Source organism: Artemia sp. Qi Xiang Cuo, chromosome 21 (genome assembly GCF_049724085.1).
Source record: "Artemia sp. Qi Xiang Cuo chromosome 21, ASM4972408v1, whole genome shotgun sequence".
Classification (NCBI taxonomy): domain Eukaryota; kingdom Metazoa; phylum Arthropoda; class Branchiopoda; order Anostraca; family Artemiidae; genus Artemia; species Artemia sp. Qi Xiang Cuo.
The window spans coordinates 13,141,706-13,164,585 of record NC_142814.1 but is presented as its reverse complement, the minus strand read 5'-3'; the positions used below and the strand labels follow the sequence as shown (position 1 = coordinate 13,164,585).

The 22,880-nt window shown below is 35.8% G+C and overlaps 1 protein-coding gene across 1 annotated transcript in view; it reads right to left on the bottom strand.

The window, feature by feature from the left end:
* The window catches only part of LOC148939255 (tudor domain-containing protein 7-like), a 191,575-nt gene that overhangs the window by 88,446 nt on the left and 80,249 nt on the right, over nucleotides 1–22,880 (bottom strand). Inside the window, exons 7-8 of the mRNA XM_089106653.1 lie at nucleotides 20,318–20,482; nucleotides 1,713–1,844 (exon numbers count right to left, since the gene is read on the bottom strand). Coding sequence (XP_088962779.1) covers nucleotides 1,713–1,844; nucleotides 20,318–20,482 — 297 coding nt within the window. The remainder of the gene's footprint in view (nucleotides 1–1,712; nucleotides 1,845–20,317; nucleotides 20,483–22,880) is intronic.

The window sequence follows — 22,880 nt, the reverse complement described above, 5'->3', positions numbered from 1 at the left end:
CTGGGCATAACAATTTCTAAGACCACACTGGCTACACATGACGTATGAAACAAAGAGAAGAAAGGATATCATAAATGAAAAATAAAATCAAATAGGTGAGAAAAAACCATAATCTCTCTGTTTCCTCAAAAACTGAACAAAAAGCTGGACATTTTTTTTTCAACTTGGGAAAGGATAAAACCGACCCTATACTGGGTAGCGATGTCTACAGAGTCCCGTGTTCATGTGGGAAGTTTTACTTTGTTAGGACCGATCAACAACTGAAGGAACGATTGCATGAACACAAAACTTTAATAGATAAGTTCTTGAGATTGGAAAATCGTCTTTGTTTTTTCTGAACACTGAGGACGGCTTGGTGGAGCATACATGAGGGATGGCTGGCTTCTCCTTCCGGATCCCTTTGGCAACACAAAAGTAACTAAGCTGAAACGTATGCACCGGCAATTTTTTATCACAATGTGAAAAATTTTGTTGAGATGGTAACGTAAAGTGGCACCATTTGCAAATGATTTGTTGAGGTGATACCGTTGTTAAGATTCATAAGCGAGTACTGAAGACGGTCAATGGCGTCCAAAACGTTCAACTGGTAAGGGAGCTATACATGAACCCCGCTCCCCCATTCTTCTGTTTTTCCGTTAGTTTACCTTTTGTTGCGATGAATGCTTGGAACAAGCAACAGCTGCACTAAACGAGAAAAGCAGCTTATAGAACTAGATTCAGATAAATCCATTCACCAAGGCAGATTGATGATGATATTATTTGGACGTTTTCTTAGAGAATATTCTAAACTAACTTCAAAAATAGGAAAATTTGTCCTGTTTTTGTTTTTTCTGACGTATTTTTAACGATTCTCTAATATTTTTTTTGCTGAAAAAAAAAAAGAAAAAAAAAGCAGGTTTTGAAATATATGTTGGCAGATGGGTAAAGCTGCACCTCAGCTATGAATTAATATGAAAATTGTCATCTTTCATAGTAAGTCGATAAAATGTCATCAAATATAATAAGACACTAATGCCGTAGGCAAGGCCGTACCCAGCATTGTTTTTCGGAGGGGGTTTTACTAAAAAAAAAAAATTGGGGGTGGGGAGGAGGAGGCGGGTTACACAAAACCTCAAAAAACACATACAAAATTTGTCTATATCCATTTTCGTTACGCTTATACGAGTCGGACATAAATTTCGGGGGGACGGGTGTGGGGGTTAAAACCGGTTAACCCCCCCCCCTGAATACGGCCCTGGCCGTAGAGTCGCAGTAAAATAACATACCAAAACTCAAACAGAGTATAATATAAACCTTAACAAATTAACATATATAAATATATATGTATAAGTATTGTACTAAAATATATATTAATAATTTTAACTATTACTATTACACAATTAATGTACAATTGATGTACTAAGATATATATTAATAATTTTAACCATTACTATTAACCAATTAATGTATAATTAATTAGCTCGATTTATTATTAATGTAAATTAATATAGCTAATTAACCATATTATTAATAATACGCTATTAATTAACGACATTATATTATCAACTAATAACATATTAAGGTAAACCTTAAATCTTAAAAACTACCAGACACATCTGATGTACGGAGCTTAACCGAAATTATGTACTTGACGAAATCATATTTGATTAAATTTCGAATTAATCGATTTTAAACTGATTAAATTCATATTTGATTAAAACTGAAGAACACACCAGCACTCTTTGCCAAATTTCGTCAATATATGCACCACACATTTGTCCAACAGTCACAGAACCAACAGGTTGAGCATTTTTGGGGTTGCTAAAAAATTCGTCCAACTGGAATAGGAGATCATCGAATTTAGCCTGAAAACAATAAGAAACATAATCAATACCCAGAATAAAACAGAGCCATATCTAGATTTTCCCTCAAGGGGGGGGGGGGGGAAATGTTCTTTCGTCCCCTCCTGGCACACCGTCAATACTGTAGACATTACAATCTTCGTTTAGAGTGAAAGTTGGATATATTTCCTTGGGAAAAATAATGGCATTTATTTATTTCGTATATATCATTTATTTAAGTGCTGGTTTTTACCAACTCACAGTTTGTTTCCACTATTTTTGAAAGATGCATAATACTATTTATTTAAAAAGAGCTTTACTTTCTCAAATATAGCCTAAGCCTAGTTAAATGGTAGTGGGTTAGGTTAATAGAAGGTGAAGCGTAATATATCAAATATGTATTTACAAAGTACATTTTATTACATAATTAAATGAAAAAAAGCAAGTTTTTTTTACTGAAAGTAAGGGCCAACATTAAAAATTAAAACGGACAGAAATTATTACATATATGAAGGGGGTTGCCATCTCCTCAATACCTCCCTCTTTACGCTAAAGTTTTCTTAGAACTTCTAAGAGAGCTTATTATTTTAATTAAACGGGCTTTGTGATTCAGGAGTCATTCTTAAATAATTGGAACAAAAAATCAAACTTTAGCGTAAAGAGGAAGGTATTGAGGAGAGGGCGAACTCCCTCATAGATTTAATAATTTCTGTCCGTTTGAGTTTTAATGTTGCTTCTTACTTTCAGTTGAAAAAACATTTTTTTTTGTTTAGTTTGTGATCGTTTTTTAAATAATGCTGGGAAATCCGGCTCCCCTCCATGGAAAATTCCCTTCCCCCACGAAAAATTCCTCCATAGAAAGATCCACCCATGTACACCTCCCCCTTCACCAGAAAAATCCCACCTGAAAAACGTCTGTATACTTCCCAATAACCGATATTATATATAAACAATGGGCAAAGTTCATAGCTTGTAGCCCTTACCCCGGGGCCTGTGGAGGATCAAGTTATCCTCAAAGATATAGTTATTAGATTTTTCAACTATGCTGAAAAAATGGATATCTGAAAATTTTGATCGGGCTACTTTGGGCAAGAAATGAGACTGGGAGCCCTCCAGTATTTTTGGTCACTTAAAAAGGGCACTAAAACTTTGGTTTCTAATCAAATGAGCCCCTCTCCCTATTTTCTACGATCACTGGTTTGATAAAATCACCCCTAGAAAAAAAAAATACATATGAAAAAAAAAACACGCATCCGTGATATTTCTTCTGGCAAAAAAGCAAAATTTCACATTTTTGTACTTACGAGCTTGAAACTTCTTTAGTAGGGTTCTCTGAACTCTACTGGTATGCTGAATCTGACCGTAACATTTTCATTAAAATCACTTGATGTTTTGGGTGCCCCCCCCCCTTTTTTCAAAAATTGGGCAAATTGTTTCAGGCTCGTAATTTTTGATGAGTGACATTAAATTTGATCAATTCTACATTATTAATAAGCATCAAAATTCGATTATTTTGATGTATCCATTGCTGTCAAGACTCAGTTTCTTAGAGTTTCGGTTCTTTTCAACCGCATCGCTTCTTACTTACAGTTCGTTACCACGAACTGTTTGAAATACAACGAAGCACTTGCTATATAAACATAAATATTAACATCGGAAATATTTTAATTTTACAAATTAAATGTATCCTTTAAGGAATAAACAAGGATACAAGAGCTTTATTTGAAATGCTGAATTTTTATTTTTTAATCAGTTGAAGTATCTAAATCACTTTCTATTGATAGTCTTTCTTAATGCATCAAACTTCTTAAATATTTTTTAATCAGTTGAAGTATCTAAATCACTTTCTATTGATAGTCTTTCTTAATGCATCAAACTTCTTAAATATTTTTTAATCAGTTTCAATTTGCTAAAACTTCTTCCACATCCAGCAGATGTCGTTGGAAGGGTATAATACATCCTCAAAGTAACACAAACATTGGGAAATGCGTCAAGCAGATCCTTTTTGAGAAAAAATTAAGTAGGTCAAGTGCATTGAGATCTGTGGATTCAGTGCTAGTTAAGTAGTCTCAAAAAACCAATACCTCAGGGGCAGGGGCGTCGTTTGGGGGTGACACGGAGGGGGGGGGGGCAGGTGCCCCCCCTGGAGAAAAAATATTATAAATCCCATGCCCTTTGACTATCCAGATATGGACCCCTCTTGTCCCCCTCCATAAAAGTGCTGGAGATTTGCCCCTGCTCAGTGGAGAATTTATCTTCATTTAAATCTTCTGGGGGGTGAGATAATGGCTAAATTTTTCTCGTGTGTCCAAGTCTTGGTCACTAAAACTTCCTTCAGGTTTTTAGCATTTTCAATCCAGATTTCAAAATAAGTCGTTATAACATCGAAGGAAGTTATATCCTTTATACTATTACTACTACTACTACTAACAACTCACCGCGGCACTAAGCCGCCAGAGGCCAATATAGCTACGCACTCCTCTTCATAGTCAATCTATTCAAAGCCTTGTTTGGCTACTGTCTCCTTCCCTAACTGTAAAAGTATAAAGCTGTCTGCGTCATTGGCGCGTTACTCAGAAGAATTATATTACAATATTTTCTGTTGTACTTATTACAACATTGAAAATAAAATTAGAAATTACAATAAAATATAATCTTGAACTGATGAGCTTTCAGCAATTAATACCATTACATATCATATATTCAGTTCAATTTTATTAGTTCTTTTCAAGAGCATTCAAGATACATATAGTTTTCAGTAAAGTGCCAATGACGCAGTAGGCTTTTATACTTTTACAGTTAAGGAAGGGGCAGGAGCCAAACTCATTTTGTAGTGATTTCTGTTCGTTTTAAGCTCGATTTGCATATCCAATTTGAGTTAAATTTGTTTTAAGATTTATTGATTTATTTAAATTAGTACCTGTATGTTTGGTTGCTAAGATTTTTTTGTTCGTTTTAGGTTTTGTTCGCATTTTCAATTGAAGTTTTACACGTTTTTAAGATTTGTTTATTCATTTATATGGTACCTGTTGTATGTTTGTTTGCTATGGTTGTTTATTTAATTTTTGTTCGTTTTGGGTTTCATTTATTCTTTTATAGTAACTTCTGGTCTTTTTTAGTTTGAATTATTATAGAATTTTATTTCTGCTGATCTTCAGTTTAATGTGGCCTTTACTGTTCTTTGAAAAACTTCTTAAAAACTCCTTTAAATTAATATTTTGAAAAAAGCAACTGTGTATGTATTTATGTATGTATTTATTTATAAATTTTTTTCTTGAAAACGGCTCCATATTTTTTTTTAAATTTACATCCTATGGGCCTTTCCGACCCCTATCCCAGGAATGGTGGTGTCGTTTTTAGTATGACAAATGATTCTCAACAGCTAAAGAAAAAGGCATGGAACAAGAAACAGCAAAAATCCCATTAAATTGGACAGGAATACGTTGCACAAAAAAATCTGCTGTTAGAAGACAAGGCAAAATTACAATGGATAAGAGGAACATGTTAATTTAGCGTGCGTAAGTTTGTGAAGGATAAACAGGAAGAAGGAATTGAATTTACGCCATAATTACAAAATTCAACTGAAATTGCTGACTTTTTACCCTAGAATGAAGAAGTATTATTTTAGCGTCTGCAGACACACATGAAGGAGAAAACGAATTCACTCTAGGATTTTTTAACCACCCTGAAATGCAATGAAGTTATTTTGGCGTCTGCGAAGGACAAAAAGGAAAGAGGAGTTGAATTCATGCCAGAGAAAAAAGAAATCATGTGTGTGTGGTTACATGTATCTATGACGCATGCAGAATTATAAAAGGTGACAAGTGACTCCGAACAGCTAAAGAAAAGGCATGGACCAAGAAACAGCAAGGTCACATTGAATTGCAAAAGAAAATGTTGCATAATGAAATCTGCGGTAAGAAGAAAAAGCAAATTAACAGTAGAATGAAGGAAAGTGTTGGCTTAGCGTGTGAGTCAGTGAAGGATAAATAGGAAGGAGAAATTTATTTTTAACATCTGTGACACATGAAAACTACAAAAGAGAACAAATGGCTCTGAACATCTAAGAAAAAAGGCATGAAACAAGGAACAAGTGTTGGAACCCTTGGTCCGAGTTTGTTCAGATAAATGTCCTTCCCAGATTCTTTTCTTTTGGCCCCTTAATTATTTTCCTTCCCCGAGTAATAATTATTAATTTTCCTTTAATTTTGGTGGCGCCATTTTCTGTCCTTCTTTAAATGCGTAGTTGGTTACACAGACCACGAGGTATTAAGTGCGCAGTTGGGGATGTTTGACCAGTAATGAGTAAGCCCTTGGATTGGCTGGAAAAATTCACCCACCACCCCATCACCCCTTCGCAGGCACGCGGCCGGCTGAGCAAGTTGGAGAATTGGAAGTGTGATTTAGTGAGTTCCTTTTTTGTAGCGTGACTGATTACAGTAAGATTTTTTATACTATATAATCTTTGACTTTATAGCCTAGGTCGAGTCTAAAGAAATAGTTAGAAAGTTACCGGTAACCCTGGGACCATTTGATCACGCTATCGTACCCTAATGCAGGGTATATTGTAAATTGGGCACTGATACACCCGATAGATACGGAACCGTTGGGGTAAGAACAGGAATCCCACAAACATTTGGGCCGGCAAGGGGTTCTCCCCCTCGAGTAAGTGGCATAGCAACCTGTTTGCGCCATTTTTGTACCAATAAGTGGTGACCCCCGTACTTTACACCCCAATAAGTCGTATCAGTGGTATAAATGAACCCAATAAGTGGTGGCATTAAGAAAAGGAGCTATCAACAGCACTGATAGCAAAAGAATTTTGCGTTTTTGAAGAGACGGGTTAATGTGGCCTAGAGAGTGGCCTATATGATTATATATAGAGAGAAAAAAAAAATACGGAATTAATAAATAAGAAGGTCTATAATAGGCTGTGCCTTGTTAGACAAATATAAAAAAGAATAACGTGAAATTAATGAGTTGAGTTTACAGTGGGGGAATCTCCGTATTGAAAAGTATTACAGGGTTTAAGGACAAATAAGAAAACGTTGAAAGTTGGGTTATTATTTGAGTGAATTGGCGGACTTAGATATAATCTTCAGTGACGAAGGTTATAAGAGAATTGAGGACGACAAATTAGGAGAATTTGTCAGTTTGTGCTCACATTGGACAAGGAAAGTGGGAGGCACCTGTCCTATTGAGTAATCTGCCCAGGAGGAGATTATATTTGGAATACGAGTATCCAGGGAGGATACGTGATTTGTTTTACAGGGTAGTTCCCCTGTTTCAGATTAGTCCAACTAATTCACTAGTGGAACATTCGCGCGGTTTTTGGGTTTGTTTTCTCGTCCAACCCCTGTTAATTCGTTTTTCGGAGATATATTTCACTCGCGTAAAACTGCTTGTTGTGAAAGAATTCGTTATTCCCTAATGAAGTCTAGACATTCCGGTTATTTGAAAAATTTGAAGAACTTGCCAAGATTGACTAATTGAATAAGAGATAATATAATCGGAAAGAAGTATACGCGGTAAAATGAGGGGGTACGAAATAAAGAAGGAAGAAATAATATGTGAAAAAACAAGACGAACTCATCCCTCAGAGGCTGTGCCAAATGAAGGGGAATTACGGGATAGAGATAGTACAGATATGGAACAAATGAATTCAGAAAATGAATTAAGAATAAATAATGAGACGGAATTTTGACATAATGTCGGACAGAGATAAGATTAACTCAAGACCGAGAAGGGCGAGTGAAGCCCATAGAAAAAGTTGGAAAATAGAAAGAAAGGGTAATGTGGAGGCCTTTGAGAGAGAGCACCGAGAATATAAGAAACAAATACAGGCTGAGAAAGATGAAATTAGAAAGAATAGAAAAGAGGACAAAAGGGCTAGAGTAGCGTATAAAGAAAGAGACATGAAAGAAAAGAAACGTAGAAGTGGAGCAGAAAAGGCCCTATTGGAGGCTTTTGAGAGAGATCAACCGAAAAATTTCTGGTTTCCAGATGTATGGAGACCAACTAACCTTAAAAAGGGTAGCTCTAGATTAAATAGTCGTTGTATGATATCTAGCAACCAAGAGTTTCTAAAAAGAATCTTGTCTAAAGACATTAATCATAGCAATACGGAGTTTTGGTTAAGAGTAGCAGAATTCAACGGAGCTAGCAAGGCAGAAGATATTGCTTTCAAAATCCTCACGGAGGCCGATAAAAAGCACTTACATATATATGAGGAAATTGTTAAGGAAAACGAAAAAGTACGGTCGGCAATTGTTGAAATAATGCAATCATATTGACGTTTTAAGAGAAGGGATAGGGGATAAAAAGATTATTCTTAAACGTCAACAGATTATTGAGGATCCGTATAAGGAATTGGATAGGGGTTTTTACGAGGCGTACATTGCTTACGAGGCGTACAAAACAGCACTTAAGAGAAAATTTTCAACCCTACGAAGAGTTAAATAAGAGGGTTGACAAATTTCAGATGGAAATTATTGGCTGGGTTCTTCTATTAATTAAGAAAAATTCTAGCCATCGGAAACTATACACCTATAATTTACATAAGATATTAAAAGAGAAAATAGAGGAAGAAAAACATGAACATTTAAAGGCTGAAATAAAATCCAGAGAGCAAAAAGTGAAGTAAAATAGAAAAAAAACAGAGAAAGATAAAAGAGTAAGAAAGGAAGAAAGACGAGCCCTTTGGGACTTTAAGACATATTATCAACAGGAGACTGCACAAATAATGTACAAGCTAATGAATACTTGCTGAAAAAATTTTCAAAGTGACCTGTTATCATAAGGTACTCATGAGCCGTCGGTAAACCATAATAGTTTGTTTAGGGATCAATCAGGAGAAAACGAAAATCGCCGGACATTAAACACTGTTACGAGGAAATAAACAACTTCGCTGACTGCTGAAGGAAGTGGACCGGCCCATGAAACAAATTGGGAGGCAGTGCCGCCCTCTCGGAAACACAAAATACTTGATACGAGTGTTCAAATTGTTGATTATCCACAAAAATGGGATACAGAAGTAAAAAGAACTCAAAATAGTGAAAATAAGACGCACGAGAATGATTTTTCGAGAAAATTTCCAGAAAATGGAAACCTTGAAAACACTTTTACTGGATATGAGACGCTAATAAGTACAGGCCAAAATGAAGCGCTGATTGTACCAGAGAATAAGGAGACGAAATTTATTGTACGCGCTTTTCCTCGTAGAGTTCGAGAAATTTTAGTACAATATGAAAAACCAAATTCCGGAGTTCAGTTCCCATTTGATGACGAAATATTTGTTTCTGCGGTAAAAGTAAAGAAGACTAAAAGAGAGAAAAAAGATGCAAGACGGAACTACAATCAAGAAATACAGTCAAATATAGTGGACACTGGAGTCCAATTCAGATTTCATGACGATATTTAACGCTACTACAAAAGAAAAGAAAACTAAGAGGAAGAAAAGAGATATTAAACAGAGCTACAATGAAGAAAAGCAGTCAAAGATGGTGGACACTAGAGTCCAATTCAAATTTAATAATGATCTATTTTGCGCGATGGAAAAAATTGAGAAAAGTGAAAAAGAACAAATAAATGCAAAAAAGAGACAAACTTTGAAGATTCAGCCGGCAGTGGCGAAAAATAAAAAAATGTTGGATGGGCTGTGCCTTGATAACACAAATAATAGAGGGAAAAAAGAGGTCCCAAATCCACTGGGAAAATTACTAAATTACAATAAGACAAAAATACTTGGAATGGAGAAGAACACACATGACATAGAATTGACTTGTCAACAACGAGTTACGGAAAGATACTGAATTTCGTGTTGGATCGAAAAAAATGGGGAAAGAATCTGAGACGGGTCTTTTTAGCTCAAAAGAGGGTTCGATCCATTATGAGGGGGAGGAATTACTTGGTAATGACCCCCCGCGGAAAGTTGCGAAAGATAGCCCTTTTCCGAGATGCACAACTTGTAGACAAATTGTTAGCCCTTTACGGGAGCTTTGTCTTTCCAGTCTTCAAAATTATCTTCATCCCTCATCGCCGAGCATTATTCATTTGATTATTTTAGGGGATGGGGCCCAGAGAAAAGCGTTCCATGGTTCACTTAAAATTTAACTTCATTTCCCTGTACCCCTATCGTTATCACTGGCCTTTGTATTTTCGGCCTTAGATTATTTGAAATTATGTCAAGGGGCTATTTACTTTTTTGCTGAGATGTGGGGTTGTTTCCACAGATGGAAATTAAGAGGCTAGTGCAGCCAATTTTTCATGATGGCTGGCATCATCATATGTGCCAGAAAGTGATTCTCTGCTCCTCTCAAATGTAAATTTGTGAGAGTGAGAAAATTGCTTGTTTTTTATTTTTCTGCGCACAATCATTGTCTGAATCTTGGGAACTTCAATTTTCAAAACCAAATACGGATGCTATACGATCTAGACCATGGTGGTTCTACGGTAGAGACGTGGAGATGACGACAAATCCTGAGCCAAGCGGTGGAAGTACAGGCATTGGTGGAAGAAAGAAGAAAAGATACAAGTTTGGTGATTTTGAGTTTAATGTTATTTATTTTATGTCTGAGTTTCCAGCCAATCCACCGGAGTAGCGGCCATTTATCTTAGGAGGAAGTGTTGGAACCCTTGGTCCCAGTTTGTTCAGATAAATGTCCTTCCCAGATTCTTTTCTTTTGGCCCCTTAATTATTTTCCTTCCCCTAGCAATAAATTATTAATTTTCCTTTAATTTTGGTGGCGCCATTTTCTGTCCTTCTTTAATTACGTAGTTGGTCACACAGACCACGAGGTATTAAGTGCGCATTGAGGATGTTTGACCAGTAATGAGTAAGCCCTTGGATTGGCTGGAAAAATTCACCCACCACCCCATCACCCCTTCGCAGGCACGCGGCCGGCTGAGCAAGTTGGAGAATTGGAAGTGTGATTTAGTGAGTTCCTTTTTTGTAGCGTGACTGATTGCAGTAAGATTTTTATACTATATAATCTTTAACTTTATAGCCTAGGTCGAGTCTAAAGAGATAGTTAGAATTATTACCGGTAACCCTGGGACCATTTGATCACGCTATTGTACCCTAAGGCAGGGTATATTGTAAATTGGGCATTGATATACCCGATAGATACGGAACCGTTGGGGTAAGAGCGGGAATCCCACTAACATTTGGGCCGACAAGGGGTTCTCCCCCTCGAGTAAGTGGCATAGCAACCTTTTTGCGCCATTTTTTCACCAACAAGTGGTGACCCCCGTACTTTACACCCCAATAAGTTGTGTCAGCGGTATAAGTCAACCCAATAACAAGAAAAATAAAATTGAGTTGCAATCGAAAATGTCACTTAAAAATAAAAATAACACGATAATTATGCTACTGCGTAAGCTAGATATTTCAAAATTGCAATGGAATAAAGAACATGTAATTTTAGGATAAAAAAGGATAAAAAGGAAGGATGAACTGGATTCACGTCAGAATTTCTTAATTCAACTGAAATTACTGATTTACCACCCTATAACTAGAAACTAAAGAATAATTCGATGATTATGCCAATGCACAATTTAGATATTTCAGAGGTAATAGTAATTAGAACATTCCTTGTTACTACTGATTTACATTAATTAAAAAAAATCTTTGCCACAAAATGGGTTTTTCAAAAAAAGTAAAGAACTCCATTAAACCAAAAATTAACAAAAATAGAATCAAATAATCTCCCTAGCTTGCAACTACCACAAATCAGTATCAATAAATAAACTAAACCAAAAACAAACAGAAATCATAATAAATAAAAGAGTCAAACTCAAAACGAGCAGAAATTAATATGAGCAGGGTTCTAAACCCTTATGCTATCTAACAGTAAGAATATAATTTGCACTTTACTGAAAAAATTCTTTTGAATGTTTTCATTTTCATAAAGTTAAGAACTAGAAAACTAATTAAGATTTTGAGGAATAAATATTACCACATGCATATTCATTCTACGATGCACATTTTTTTCAGTCGATTCATTTGATTTTTTTCAGTAAAGTACAAATTATATTCTAGCTTTTAGAAAGCATAGGGGCTTAGAACCCTACTCATTTTAACTTCTGCTCGTTTCGAGTTTGACTCTGCTTTTTATTTTAATTTCTGTTTGTTTTTGGGTTTTATTTATTTATTGATACTGATTTGTTGTAGTTGTATGCTTGGTAGATTATTTGATTCTATTTTTGTTCATTTTTGATTTAATGGTTTTGAAAAACTTATTTTGTGGAAAAAGTTCTTTTTTAATTACCCTTTAAAAACATTCTTAGTCACTTCATAAGTGGTTAGATATGATGGCTATGTTGGTGTCTCAGAAGTGTCTCAATGGTTCTCAGAACGATCTTAGCCACTTCAAAGGTGTTTGGTTCTTTTAATAGACGAAGCTAGTTGTGTCTAATTGATCGTGTTCAACTGTTTAAGAATACATGCTTAAGAATACTGTTTAAGAATACATACAGAAAAAATATGATGAAATCGTTCCTCTAGCATACCGTCAATGATCTCTCCCCAAAGAGATAAATAAAGTCAACGAACAAGAAATTTTCTGTTTGAGTACTGTTGCATATTTATGCCAAATCTGGAATTAGGTATACTTTGTAGCGAGTCAGGAATTAGCTCGACTCGTACAGCTGACTTTCTCAGTGGTTAAAAACTTGGGTTTGGTTTCACCGTATCATTGAATTTCCGCAACTTGGATTTAGCAAGGTTTAAATTTTAGAGCAGTGGGTCAAACCGATTTTGACCAATTTTGACCGATTTGAACGAAGACCGAGTGGGTCAAATAAATCAAAGCGATTTTGGGCCATGCTCCACCTAGGCATTTCTAAAATTCTGATACCCTCGTGATATCTAAATTTTGTCACCCAAGATTTTACGCGTATTTACCTGAAGGAAGCTTAAAAGGCCATTAACTAGATATTAATTAAAAAAACGTTTTCCACAAAATAAGTTTTTCAGAAAAAGTAAAGAACTCCATTAAACCAAAAATAAACAAAAATAGAATCAAATAATCTACTAAGCATACAACTACAACAAATCAGTATCAACAGATAAATGAAACCCAAAACAAACAGAAATTAATATGAGTAGGGTTCTAAAACCCTATTCTTTTCTAAAAGCAAGAATATGATTTGTCAAGTACTGAAAAAAATTCAGGAGGATTTACTGAAAAAAAATGTACATTTCCAGATTGTTTTACACGTGCTTACACTTACTGTTTAAAATCATAGCTAAAATTAATTTTATCAGGGTTGTAAAAGTGGAAGCATTTAAAATAACCCTTTTCAATAAAGTACAAATTATATTCTGGCTTTTAGAACCCTAGTCATATTGGCATAGTCTTTTTCAGAGAAAAAACTGAGCCTCTTTTAAAGTTGAACAACCATCCCTTCCATAAAAACCTTAAATACCCCCTGGGCATAACTTACAACCCTTACCCCTAATCACTGGGGTTTGTTTAGACCCCAAAAGCCTTGTTATATGATAATTTAGACTATTTTGAATAGAATGGGTATCTCAAATTTCTTATTAGATGCATTTCGGGATAATACGACGTGTGTGTAGGGGGAAGGGGTAGCTGCCCTTTGATCACTTTGGTTCTTAAAAAGAGCACTAGAGCGCCTGATTACCAATCCAATGAGCCCCCTCCGAAGTTTATATGACCATGCTTTCTATAAAAACCTTATATGTCTCCAGGACATAACTTACAACCCTTACCCTGAGGGCTGGGGGGATTTTTTATACTCAAATACATAATTTCCAGACCTTTCAAATACGTTGAACAAAAGGGCTGATTGGAAGTATTTTGGGTAATAATGGGCTTGGGGGGCGGCATTTGCCTTCCAACCACTTTTGAGTAATCAAAAAGGCACTATTCCTCTCAATTTGAAATTGAATGAGCCCTTTTTGAAGGTTCTATATTAAAACTTTCTATTAGAACATTATATTTCTAAAGGCATGACTTACGACCCTTGTCCTGAGGGCTAAAGGGGGAGAGTATTTATCCTCAAAAACATAATTTCCAGACCCTTCAACTACGTTGAACAAAATGGTCATTTCAAAATGTTGATCGGAAGTGTGGGAAAATGCTGGGCGTGGGCGGAAGGGGGAGGGGGGTGATTCTCCCCCTGATTACTTTCGAATATTAAAAAGGGCTATAGCCCTCTCAATTTCCAAACGAATGAGTCATTTTGAAGTTTTTACGACAACGCTTTCTATAAAAAAAACCGTTCTATAAAAAAAATTTCCAGACCCTTCAACTATGTTCAACAAAATGGCTATATCAAAATGTTGATTGGAAGTGTTTGGGGGAAATGATGGGCGTGGGAGGGGGGCATTCGCACCCCAATAGCTATCGACTATTAATAAGGGCACTAGCCCTCTCAGTTCCCAATTGAATGAGCCCTTTTTGATGTTTCTACGACAACGCTTTCTATAAAAACCTTATATGCCCCCACAGCATAACTTACAACCTTTGCCTTGGGGGCAGTGGGGTGTTTGTCATCCTCAAAGACATAATTTCCGGACCTTTCAACTACGTTGAACAAAATGGGTATAGAAAAATGTTGATTGAATGTGTTCGAGGAAATGGTAGGCGTCAGAGCGGGGTTAGTTGCCCTCCAATCACTTTGACTATCAAAAATGGCACTAGCCCTTTCAATTTCCAATCAAGTGAGCCCATTTTCAAGTTTCTATGACAATACTTTTTATAAAAAACCTTATATAGCCCCAGGGCATAGCTTACATGGAAGGGGTGTTAGTTGCCTTGCAATCACTTTCAGCTATTAAAAAGGGCACGAGCCCTTCAATATCCAATCAAATTAGCCCTTTTCAAAGTTTCTATGACAACTCCTTCGATACGAAGTGCCCTGGTCTAAAAACCAAAAAAAATAAAAAAAAAATAAAAAAAAATGCATTGGCAACGCTATTGCGCTGCCTAAGTAAACATGAGGTACATGACCATGTTTGAAGGTTTTGCAAAGCAGATCTCTGTTCTAACTCAGGTTATTACATCTATTTGTGAACTGCTTTCTAAGTTAGCACCAAGACCTTTTCAAAATGCAGTCTGTAGCCTAAATAAGTCAATGGAAAGCTTAAATAGAGAAGGTTCATTCCTTCCCACAATGTTAGCAGATACCAGCAGCCCTGACCTAAATAGCCTAAATAAGTCAGTTGATAACCTATTAAGTAGCCTAAAGAAGACAGTTGAAAACCTAAGTAGAGAAGTTTCATCCCTTCCCACAATGTCAGCAGATAATAACAGCCCTGGCAAAGCCGAAAGGAAACGTAAAGGAAAGGAGTCTGTACCTAGCCCAGAAGGTGCTACAATACAACCTAGGGCCAGACCTAAGTTGGCTCCTTCTCAGACAATTGACTAGTTATCTCTCCATTGTCTTCCCTGGGTTTGGCATGGTTGACTAAGCATAAACTCATTAAGTAACTTGGTTAAGACTACTGGTTTGGTTTTTTTTCCTGCATGTTTCCTTTTTTAGAGTTGCCGTATTTGATTATAATTTGATCTAGGTGACAGGTTACAGGTTAAATGTACTATTTATTACAATTGATTTGAATAAAATTTGTATTTTGCTGTTTGATAAGGTATTTGCATCATTTTGGTTCCTGTTCATAATTGATGGCAGGTGCTGATGGGGATTAACCCCTAAAATAACAGGATAAATGGTAGATGTTATATTATTTTAATCTTGTTGGCCTTGATGCCCCTCCCATAATTTCCTATTTTAGAGTTATCCTTTTTTTCATTTATTTGTTTTATTATCCTTATCTATCTTTTCCTATTTTATCTGATTAAATTTCTATATATGGAGGTATGTAATAGGCTATAATGCAAAAATGTATTATTTATTATAATTGAGTTGTATATGTATTGTGAAGTAATCTACGGGGGTCACCACTTTGATGCAAAAATGGCGCAAAGAGGTTGCTATGCCACTTACTGGAGGGGGAGAACCCCTTGTCGATCCAAAGTAGTGGGATTTCCGCGGTTACTCCAACGGTTCGGTGTCTACTAGCGTGATCGAATGGTCCCAGGGGCCACCTTTAAGGCCAAGGGTTATTGGTAATATTTCTAACTATCTCTCTCTAGACTCGACCTAGGCTGAAAAGTCAAAAGAGTGTATAGCATAAAAAAATCTTAATGTAATCAAGACACGCTACAAAAGGAACTCTAAACGAAACCATTTCCTCCAACCCGCCCCGCCAGCCGCGTGTCTGCGACGGGGTAACGGGGTGGTAATGAACTTTTCCAGCCAATCCGAGGGCTTACTAAGTTACTGGTCAAACCTCCCTAACTGCGCAATTTAATACCTCGTGGTCTATTAACCAGCTACGCAATTAGAAGGACATAAAATGGCGCCACAAAATAAAAGGAAAATTAATAATTATTACTCGGGGAAGGAAAATAATTAAGGGGCCAAAAGAAAGGAATCTGGGAAGGACATTTATCTGAACAAACTGGGTTCAAGGGTTCCAACACCTCCCTCCTAAGATAAATGGCCGCTACTCCGGTGGATTGGCTGGAAACTCAGACATAAAATAAATAACACCAAACTTAAAATCACTAAACTTGTATCTTCTCTCTTCCACCAGTGTCTGCACTTCCATCGCTTCAGGATTCGTCGTCATTCCCACGTCTCTACCGTAGAACCACCATGGTCTAGATCGTATAACATCCGCATTTGGCTTTGAAAATTGAAGTCCCCAAGATTCTTAAAATTGTATTGTGCACAGCACAATCAAAAACAAAAATTTTCTTGCTCTCACGAATTTACATTTGAGAGGAGTAAAGAATCAGTTCCTGGCACTTTCGATGATGCCTGCCATCATGAAAAATTTGGCTGCACTAGCCTCTTAATTTCCATCTGTGGAAACAACCCCACATCTCAATAAAAAAGTAGATTGCCCCTTGGCATAATTTCAAACAATCCAAGGCCGAAAATGCAAAGGCCTGTGAAAACGATAAGGGTACTGGGAATGAAGTAAAACTTTGAGCGAACCATGAATCGCCTTTTTTCTGGGTCCCTCCACTGAGATAATCAAATGCAGAATATGCATTGATGCTAATTGCAAATGAAATTTGGATGCATCTCCCACTGAATACAATTTGCCGGAAATAATTGTCAATTCCCATGAAGAATAACCCTATGAATATGGTTACTGGACAAAGGTTTGGGTGAAGTATGAAGTGACTGGGAGAGAGTATCCCCCAAGAACTCTAGATCAGAGAGGCAAAACCTCGGTAAAGGGATTACAACTTGTCCACCAGCTGTGCATTGAGGAAAAAGGGCTATCTTTCGCAACGTTCCGCAGGGAACCTTCCCAAAGAGATTCCCCCCCCCCTCATAACGGATCAACATATCTTTTGAGTTGATAATACTAATCTCAGATTCCTTTCCAAGTTTTTCCAATCCGACTCGACATTCAATACCTCCCAACTTTCCCCCAACCCGTTGTGGTCCTTCATCTCTATTTTGTAACCATCTTGTTTTATTCCCCATGGGTCTTTGACCTCTTTTTCCCCCTATTATTTATGTTATCAAGGCACAGCCCATCCAACATTTTTTTATTTTTCGCCACTGCAGGCTGAATTTCAAAAGTTTGTTTCTTTTCTACACTTCTCTTTTCATCTCTACTTCTCTCAGTTTTGTCATTCGCGCAAAATAATAAATCATCGTTAAATCTGATTTGGACTCCAGTGTCCACCATCTTTGACTGCATTTCTTCATTGTAACTCCGTTTAATATCTCTTTTCTCTCTCTTAGTTTTCTTTTCTTTTGTAGTAGAATTAAATAAATCGTCATGAAATCTGAGTTGGACTCCAGTGTCCATCTTTGACTGCATTTCTTCATTGTAGGTCCGTTAAATATCTCTTTTCTCTCCTTTCGTCTTCTTTATTCTAATTGTCGAAACAAATATTTCACCATCAAATTAGAATTGAATTCCGATATCTGGTTTTTCATATTCTACCAAACTCTCTTGAACTTTCAAAGGACACGTACGCACGATTAATTTCGTCTCCATTTTCTCTGGTACACTCAGCGCTTCATTTTGGAAAATACTTTTTAGCGTCTCATATTCATTAAAAGTATTCTCAAGTTTTCCATTTTCTGGAAAATTTCCCGAAAAATCATTCTCGCGCGTCTTATTTTCAGTATTTTTTGGTCGTTGTACTTCCGCATCCCATTTTTGTGGATTATCAATATTTTGAACAGGCGTATCAATTACTTCGCTTTTCCAACAAGGTGGCACAGCCTCCAAATTCGTTTTATGGGCTAGTCCACCTCCCCGCCTTGTCAACGAAGTAGCATATTTTCCGGTCGTGGTGAAATTTTTTAATTTCTCCACTGTTAAAGAAGTCACTTTTAACGATGCGAGATTTCCGATATCCCCAATGTCTCCTCCTATTAAAACATCCACTGCTAGCGTAGGTACTAAGCCTACTTTTATCTTTTTTTCTCTGGACCGTACCGTCCTTCTTTGCAATTTCTATTCTAACCCAAGCAGACAGGCATGGGTGCTTGTCTCCATAATAACATAATGTTGTAATTTTATTTTTATGGTCTATCTGTTCTATTAATTAGGTCAGTTCGCACGTAAGTTTGATCGCTGCAAGAATCAATTGCCATTTCAACTAATTCCCTGTTCAGTTTTCCGTATATCTTGTGCGACTCTGCAAATGCGTAATTTTTTTCCCTATTATGGGTCATGGCCCAGGCTGTCGTTTTATGTGATTTTTGGTCATATGTATTGGGGCAGTTTCTTGCAAAATGCCCCGTAGTACCAAAGTTATGGCAAGTTAATTCTCCTTGCTCTATGTTATAAAGCATATCTTTGTCATACACTTTATATTGAAATATGTCTGTTTCCTCAATTTCTTCTCTTTTTTCGGTCCACCTATTTGCCAATTCCGCCATTTCTTCGCTTTTTTTGGGTTCTTTTCTTTCAAATATATTTTCAATTCTCTGTGGGTAATTTCTAAAAATTTTTTCATCGCTGTTTTATCTCTTTTGGTTGTTATCTCTTCTTTTATTTCTTTCGGGTCTTCTAACATTTTATAGTTTTCTAACTCTAGCCATGTTAAACACATATTTTTCAATTTGTACCCGTATTCTTTATAACTTTCGTTGTCTCGTTTTCTTTGGCTCCTAAACTTTCTTTGAAAGTGCTCGGGGGAGAGTTGAAACTTTTCAAAAATGGCTTGTTTTAGTCTTTCAAAATCTTTTGAGTATTCCATGGGTAATGCTTTATATGCAATTTGTCCTCTGTAGTTAAGGAGCCGCTGTATTATTGTCACCCAATTTTCTCTCGGTACTCCGCTTAATTCCGGTATTTTTTCAAAATTTTATATGTACACATGTACATCTTCATTTTATTTCATTTGTTTCAGGTTAACTGCCTACATTACCTCTATTGTAGACGATTTCTGCGGCTGTTGGGAATTTTTCCCTGCAATCATTTCCAGTATATATTTTCTTTCCTCTCTTTCTGCCTCCTTCTTTTTTTCTCTGGCTATCCTATCAGCCTCTTTCTAACGTTCTCTATCTATTCTAATATTCTCTTCTCTCTGCTTTCTAGCTATCCTCTCTTTCTCCCTTTCTTGTCTATCTTTCTCTCTTTCTTTCTCCATGAAATTTAACAGTTGTTGTGTCATATCTATTTGGATACCTTTTCGCAAGCTCCTACTGGAAATTGAGCTTCTACTACTCCTGCTACTTGGCCTACTATGATTCTCACTGTCTTTATATTCTCTTAATTCGTTTTCTGAGTCTGCTCGTTGTATAATATTTTCTTTTCCCCGCAACTCCCCTACTTTTTGTACCTCCTCTGAAGGGTGAGTTTTTTTTGTTTTACCCGATCTTTCTTGTAATGATTTTTCTTCATGTATTATCGCCACTGTCTGTTTCTTTCGTTCTGGTTTCTCTATTTGAGAATAATTCTTTCTGAATTTGAATTAGACTTTTTTCTTCTAGATAAACAAAAAAAATAAACAAATATATAAACAAAATAAATAAACAAAAATAAATAAATGAATTAATAAATAAATAAGTAAAAATAAATAAATACTAAAAATAAATAAATAAACAAATAAAAATAAATAAACAAAAAAGTATGCCACGAGTCCATTCTTGTGTTTGAAATGTCAAAAACAGATCAAGTGTGCCTGTAACTTGGATTAACATGATTTACTCCAGAGTTCTTTTTTAAAGCTCTTGGCTCATAAGAGGGGTGTAAAGAGTGAAGCATGGGACAGATCAAGGGGGAGGAGAAGCATACTTAGCTCTGTTGTCCTCGAAAGGCCTGTTGCTGCAATAACCTGTTAGTAAAAGTACCTTCGTAAGAAAAAATTTTAAAAAGGAAAATAAACAGGAAGAAAGGGGAAAAGGGTATATCAGTAATAGAAAGTGAAAAAGTAGTTAAATGTTAAGTCAAATCAAAGAAAAGGAAACTGAACATCCAAACTTACTTGATAGAGAACCGGAGGATTTGACAGGACTTCAATTATTCTGATGTAAATACTGGTTGTGCATGCTACACAAGTGATGGTGGCAATCATGTCTGATGACTCTTGCAGCAAGACTGGACTAGGGCATCTTTCAACCTCCAAATCTGTTGTAGATGCACCCACACCCTGCAAAACAAAACGTTTAGGTACAGCAATCTAAATTTAGAATAGCAACAATTTTGTTAATTTTTTATTATTTCTTTATTAATAAAAAATAATAGTTAAATTTAATAATTCATGAATTATAAATTAATGATTATAACTAACTAATTAATAAATATGTTCCTATGGCTAGCATGCGGGTTTATCTTATCTAAATAAAATTCAATTGTGATAAAAAAAAACTCATCTTTTATTGGGTTTGCTCGTTGAAAGACTCCAACTAATTATTCAACGCTATAGACTGTTAGTTTTCTATGTATTTTGTTCTTATTTCGCCATCACCTGGAAGGGGGTTAAGGGTGGGACATTATTCAATGGGTCAAGTTTGTTTCTAGTATAACTACAAAAACAAGGTCATATAGTGCATTTTTTTGTGCCAATGAAAGCTTTTTTGATCAAATGGTTTGAAGGAAAATTTTTTAGTTTATCAATTAGGTTAATTATAAATTAATTACTAATTAATTAATTATTCAATTTGATTTTGATTTTTGAATATTATCTAAAATTTAGAGAGGGAGGGGGAGCTGAAAAGTATATTCAAGGTGATCAGATGATTTGAAAAATAGAGCCTCTTCAGCCGTTTTAACACAATTTTCTTAAAAATTCCTCAAAACTTCCCAATATAGTGTGGGAGGTTGAAAAGCCCCCCCCCCACCACATTCCTTTTTTATTTAATTTTTGTTTATATATTGATAGGAATGTATATATTTAGGCAGGTTTTCAAAAAAAAGCATACCATTTCGTGCATGTAGTTTTTCATTTTCATCTGGATACCTCAATTTATCACATTGTTTAAACCTCGCACCTTGACCTGGCGGAAGTGACAGAGTAAAGGGATTTCGGTCTACAATCTATTTCAAATTTTCGGAATTATGAGCCTCTATGGGACTAGAGTCTATTTTGAGTGAAGTAGCGATGTAGACTGAAAGGAACCATGTGTAACGTGTGTAACCATGTGTAATCAAAAAAATTTGCACTTTTACTGAAAAAAATATAAATGTTTTTACTTTTATAACTTTAATAAATCAAATAATATTAACATTTTGATTACTAAATATCAGTAAATGTATATTAAACTGACAATGCACATTCATTTGTATTTTTTTCAGTAAAGTGCAAATTATGTTCTGGCCTTGGGAAGGCATAGGGGTTTTGCGCCCAACTTACGTTAATTTCTGCTCGTTTCGAGTTTGACTCGAATATTTATTTTAATTTCTGTTCGATTTGGGTTTCATTTATTTATCGATGCTGATTTGTGGTATTTTCGAGCTTGGTAGATTATTTGATTTCATTTTTGCTCATTTTTTGTTTAATGGAGTTCTTTACTTTTCTTTGGAAAACTTATTTTGTGGAAAAAGTTTTTTATATTAATTTCTGTTCGTTTTATATTGATATAGTCTTTTCAGGGAAAAAGAAAATAACACTTAAAATCTTTTCGTTTTTCAAGACTTTATAGTTTCGCCTGCTATTTGTATGCTGGAGAAAAAGTTTCAGCAATTTTTAACAACATACACCATTTTAAAAATCTGGACACAAATAGTACTGTTTAACATACATCCTCTAGTTGACTTGAAATGGAAAACTTGATACCTTTCGCAAAAAAATCTGTTTACTTTCTTTGATAGCTTTGATACACTTACACTATTTTGATTTGGTTAAATTTTAAGAGCAGAAGTAGCCACGAAAGTTTGAACATAATACCCTCAGTCGCTCTTGGGATACTGCTGAGATGCCTTATTGGGAATTAGCATTATGACAGTGCATTTTGATTTAATCTTAAGGCAACATTTAGTTTAAAACATAATGGGCAACTGGGAGGTTGGGAGTGGAAGGGGGATTAGTTGCCCTCCAATCACTTTCGACTATTGAAAAGGACATTAGCCCATTCTATTGTCTATAGAATGAGTCCTTTTCGAAGTTCCCACGACGATTCCTTCGATACAAATTGCCCATGTTCAAACAACAACAACAAAAAAAAAAAATTACTAATCACTTTCGACTATTAAAAAGAGCTCTAGCCCTTTGAATTTCCAATCGAATGAGCTTTTTTTGAAGTTTCTACGACAACGCCTTCTATAAAAACATTATATGCCCTCTGGGCATAACTAAAAACCCTTGCCCTGAGGGTTGTGGGGGAGTATCCTCCTCAAAAACATGTTTTCTATCTGGAAATCAACTACGCTGAACAAAATGGCTATCTCAAAATTTTTATTGGATGTGTTTGGGGGAATGATGGGCGTGAAGGGGGGGGGGGCTAGTTGCCCTCCAATAACTTTCGACTATTAAAAGGGCACTAGCCCTTTAAATTTCCAGTCGAATTAGCCTTTTTTAAAGTTTCTACGACAACGCCTTCTATAAAAAC